This window comes from Miscanthus floridulus, chromosome 1, assembly GCF_019320115.1.
Source record: "Miscanthus floridulus cultivar M001 chromosome 1, ASM1932011v1, whole genome shotgun sequence".
NCBI lineage: Eukaryota > Viridiplantae > Streptophyta > Magnoliopsida > Poales > Poaceae > Miscanthus > Miscanthus floridulus.
In genome coordinates, this window is record NC_089580.1 from 144,846,466 (window position 1) to 144,851,883 (window position 5,418).

A 5,418-nucleotide genomic window follows, 5' to 3' on the forward strand; every position below is an offset into this window, starting at 1 on the left:
ATTTGTAAATTATGTCAAATTTATTATTAAGTTTATTCAACTTTTGTAAACGTATAGGGTGCACATATATATAGATTGATCAATTGTTGCTTTGATTCAATGGGTTGTAAACAATGCAAATTGTTTGATATGGTTAGTACTCAAGTTATTCGACACTCAAGAATTCTTATTTAAGCAGTTCATATCATCCCATACATGGTGTTTTGATCTAAGATTGTAATTATTCTATGTTTCTGTAGTAGCATATTGTTCCATGGAGCTAGGGTCCAAAATAGGAATCAACAAGTGTTTCCACGACTCTACCGCCCGGCCAATCCTGTCCCACTAAATCCCCTCCCTTTTTCATGGCCACATATCTTTACGGCCAATTTAGTCACCGGATGCCCCAAGTCCAATTATGAGAAGAGTTGTATTGCTTCTGCGCTGTGTGCAAGAGTTTGCAAGGTTATTGGTGTGTGTGTTCGTGGGATATTTCCAGATGCTGAACAGGGTCTCGTACCGCTCCTTATATGGTCTATAAGAGATAGGGTTACATGTTGATTTTCCTTTCCAATTCGGTTACAAAGAGATCTAACCTGGTAAAATTATATATGCATGTTAGTTTCCATCTACTAATCCACCTTGTCTATCAAGGTGTTGATGAGACATCCCGGACCATTCCTCTTCCTTTGACCGGTCAGCTCATCCCTGCTAGCAGGGGCGGAGCTAGAAAGTTATTTTTTTTAATGTTAGGGGGGTCAGCAGTGTTAAATTTTCAAAATTTATTTGAATTAAAAAAATCAGTGGGGATTTGAAAATGAACAAATAATCATTTTCAGTCTTGAGCAAGTTGAGTAGGTAGGCTGGATATTCGAAACATCAATGGAGACTGGAGAGAACAGCGATATTAGCCAGTAGCAGACTAGCAGTGAGATAGGATAAAAAGAGGCCGTTTTGCATACACATGACGGTTCGGGGGCGGCACACGTTAGTTGATTGTTGATTTCCATTAAAAAATCGTGACACGGGTCTAGCAAATGGAACAGGCAACGTCTTCCCAAAATGCCCTGATCAAGATCAACAATAATTCTCGATGCACAGGCAACAGGATCAATAATCACACACGTAACCTTTTTCTTTTCACAAACAAGCGACGATGCAGCAAAGGGCGATACACGGTAGATATATATGTGTGCTTCTTTGAAGCACGCATGCATGGTACAGGAGTAATAGGTACAGTTTATATAGTTTATACACGTCGTAACACACGTGATGTTGGCGATACAAAGTAAACAAAGCAGCCCCAATGAACATTATCCACCGCTATACGTATTGATTTATGCTTAGTTATTTATATTAATTTATATATATTTATTTATTTATTTATATATATATATAATAATTCTTTGCCGTCGTCGATAGATTAACATGGACAGCTCGTCCAGCTAGCCCGCCTGAGAGCTTAGACGAATGAGAAGGGCTGGGTGCCGAGGTTGAGGATGCCGCCAATGAGGCCGCCGAGGATCTGCCCAACGAGACCGATGAGACCGCCGATGAGACCGCCGAGGTCGCTGCCGCTGCCGCTGCCCGTGGTGATGTCCAGGAGCTTCAGCGGCGCCGACAGCGTCCCGGTGGCTCCGGCCAGGGACTTGTCGCACGCGCCAAGCGGGGTGGCCACGACCACCTTGCACTGGTTGCCCAGAATGGCGGCGACCATATCCCTGCTGGCACAGCTTTTGCTGAAGAGGAAGGCCCCGGTGCTGTCCGTCGTCGTGCTGCCCACTACGTTGCTGCCGCACACGAGCTGCACATGGGCGTCTGGCACGACCAGAGATGACAGGGGGAAACATATATAAGATCGACGTCCAGAAAAACTGTTATTACAGATAATAATACGTATTCAGACGACAGGGCCTATATCCGTGTGTCCTTACTGGGGAACGACGGGACCGTGGCCAGGTTGATGGAGTTCCTGGTGGCGCATGGCACGATGCCGGAGACGACGAAGCTGGTGTTGGTGTTGGGGCTCGCCCCCAGCCCCGCCGCACCGCGGGGCAGCTGGCTGGCGGAGACGACGACGACGACGAGCAGAGCGACGAGGACAAGGCTCTTCGGCGCCATTATATTGCTTGGTTGCTGCTCGATCGCTAGTGTTTTTACCAGCTGCCTCTCGGTCTGTTGTACGGAGCGAGGTTGAGATTGTGCTGAGCTGATGAGTTGTAGCTCATGCTGCTGCATTGATCCGCTATTTATAATAGGCGGCGCGTGCGTGGCCAATGCAAGTTGCTAGCACATGCTCATCACACGGGTCGGCGTCAGTTCAGTGTGCGCGCGTGCTTGCAGTGTTGGAACGCCTCACGCTGCTGTCCCTGTCCGCGCGTCGTCGGGCGTGCACGTAAGCAGCAGCCAACTTGATCTTGACGGGACGGGCCCAGCGAGAAAATCCCGAGCAACTGACGGGAGGTGCGGGGCAGCCGACGGAGCTACACATCTCTCTTTTGTTTCTCAGTGCTGTGTCTTTGTTGATGATTGTTGAGGCGAGGATACACTCAGTAAGCAGTCCTACTAATAATGAGTGGTCATAAATTAATTAACACGCAGCTGATTAAGTGATTATATAGTCTGATAATTATTGGTGGTCATGCATGGAGATCGAGCTGATAGGGATGGCGGTAGGGTGGTACTGCCCTGAGAAAGCCTATAGGCGTGTGGTCCGACCCGATCGTGTGGCGATGCACCGCCGGCATGCCGCTCCACCCTCGACGCGAGTCCGGTTCACTTCTTCACGAGCCGTACAATGCCAAGAAGATGGCAGCAACGGAGATCGACATCGTTCTTTATTGCTTACGTTCAAGAATATCATTCACTGCTGGATTCAGGATAGGCACTCGGCAAAGGCCAAATTACACTTGGCAAAGCCTTTACCGAGTGCTGCACTCGGTAAAGAATAAACGACAAAAAATTGATCGGCAAAGCCCTCTTTGCCGAGTGTCTTTTATCGGGCACTCGGCAAAGGCTTTGCCGAGAGCCCCGGGGGCACTCGGCAAAGAAAAGCGACCGTCACGGTGCCAGCCCCGTTGACGGTCGTTATTTGTAGGGGCGGCTGGTGATTGAGCCACCCCTATAAATGCCCCCGTATAAATAGCTCCAATTTGTAGGGGCGGCTCAATCACCAGTCGCCCCTACAAATGACCCACATATAAAATAACTGCAGCACCTTCTTCCTTCTCGGGTCACTCACTTCAACCCGTGAAAGAAAGGTGGGGAGACCTTGGGCATCTCCTAAAAATTGCTCTACTAAGGGGAGAAGGTTTTGGTCTTAAATCATTTGGTGGAGAGGTTGTAGAAGGTAAAAAAAATGCTATTCCATACTTTTTTTTGAAGTTTTAAAGGTTGGTTAGTGAGTAATTAGAGTTTTGTTTTTCTCTCTCTTCTATGGTGCTTGAGCTACTTATAAAGCAAATTAGACCCAAGTTTTAAATGTACTAGGGTAAATTAGGGAGGGAAACAAGATCATACCCTTATTTGGTCCATGTTTCTTGATTTTAGTGAACAATTAGTTAGTTTTATGGATGTTTCATGTGCATGTGGATCTAGATCTAGGGTTTGGTTTTTTTATTAATTTCGTTTTTATAAATTTATGTTTGATAAAATTAGACTAGGGTTTGTATGAAAGATATTGGGTAAAGTATAATTGTTGCTAATTGTTATCTTTGAAATTATTTATTGTAATCAATAAATATGTATTTTAATTATTTATGGATAAATGGGCCATTAATTAATTTTTCTCTACTATGATGTGTTTGTATGCTTGATGTAATTATATTAGATTTATATTCATATATATCTGAAGTATATACAATTATTCTTAAGTAATTATTAATTTGATTTTTTTGTATATATCTGAATAAGTAGTCCTTTAATGTTTATTTTGTTGTTGTTGTAAAAGATGGAGTACAGGAACTCTTGGATGTATGGTTCGTTAAGGTTCAAGGTAGGTTTTCGTGAAGATGTGGATAAATTTATTAAAGCCGCAAAGAAGCATGCAACGATATTGAAAGAGAATAAGGATACAATTATTTGCCCCTATAAAGATTGCAAGAACCGTATGACATAGACAGATGTGACTATCATTAGATCACATTTGATTATGCGAGGATTTGTTGAGGACTACACAGTGTGGATTCATCATGGTGAAACGGTTATTGTTAACGACGAGGATGAGGAGGAATACGACGACGAAACCATAGAATTCCTGTCCCAATATTCAGCAGAGCTTGATGCACGAATGGATTTCGAGTTTGTTAATGAACAAGGTGGTGATGCTGGTGGTTGGGATGGTAATGATGAAGGTGATGCTAATAATGATGGTGGAGCACGTGTCGGGGATGAAGACGATTTGATGGACATGATTCGAGCCCTTGGACCAGAGATTTTACAAAATAGCCCGAAAGGTCTAGAAAATTTGGAAAGGTGACAAAAGCATCGAAGGAGACTATGTATGGTGTTGAAAATGGTTGTTCGACACATTGGACATTGCTACGTTTTGTGCTTGAGCTGCTCATCCTGAAGGCTAAGTACGACTGTTCAGACTGTAGTTTCAATGATCTATTGCATCTCCTGTCATGGGTGCTGCCACAACCAAACTCAGTTCCCGTCAACACATACCAAGCAAAGAAGGTCATAAGTCCATTAACAATGGGGGTTGAAAAAATCCATGCATGTCCCAACCACTGTATACTTTTTTATGGCAAAACATTCAAGTCACTGGATAAATATCCCAGTGTGGGGCCAGCCGATACAAGAACAATGACCTTTACGGTGGGGACAAACCCTCCATGGGGAAAAAGAGGAATAAGAAGGATAAAAAAAGGTGGTACAAGAATCTCAGCCCCCAGAGGACACAAAAAAGGTGGTACAAGAATCTCAGCCCCTAGAGGACACTCCATTAGGCAACGATGCAAAGTAGAGAAGAATTTCTGCCTTGGTAATGTGGTACTTGCCAGTGACCGACCGCTTGAGACGTATCTTCCTAAACCCTAAAGAAGCCGCACTCATGACATGGTGTGATGATGAGCGCAAGGTGGATGATGATAAGATTGCACACCTGGCTGATTGTAGTTAGTGGCAAAGGTTTGATGAGAAGCACAAAGAATTCAACGATGACCCAAGGAATGTACGGTTTGGCTTGAGCACCGATGGAATGAATCCCTTCAATGAGAGGATGAGCGACCACAACACATGCCCGATGATCTTGACCATGTACAACATCCCAACATGGTTGTGTCAGAAGAGAAAGTACCTTCTTCTCACTATTCTTATTTCTGGCCCTAAACAACCAAGCATTGATATAGACGTGTTCCTCGAGCCTTTGATGCAAGAAATGAAGAGGCTATGGAGGCATGGGGAGCAGATGTACAATGCATTCCGAAAGGAGGA

At 44.4% G+C, this 5,418-nt stretch overlaps 1 protein-coding gene across 1 annotated transcript; it reads right to left on the bottom strand.

Annotated features, from left to right (window-relative positions):
• Positions 1–1,136: 1,136 nt before the first annotated feature.
• On the bottom strand, positions 1,137–2,194 carry LOC136496846 (phylloplanin-like). Its single transcript, XM_066492611.1, has 2 exons — positions 1,914–2,194; positions 1,137–1,797 (listed from the first exon to the last, which is right to left on the bottom strand). The coding sequence occupies exons 1-2, from the start codon at positions 2,098–2,100 to the stop codon at positions 1,442–1,444; spliced, it is 543 nt and encodes a 180-aa protein (XP_066348708.1). The 5' UTR covers positions 2,101–2,194; the 3' UTR covers positions 1,137–1,441.
• Positions 2,195–5,418: the final 3,224 nt, after the last annotated feature.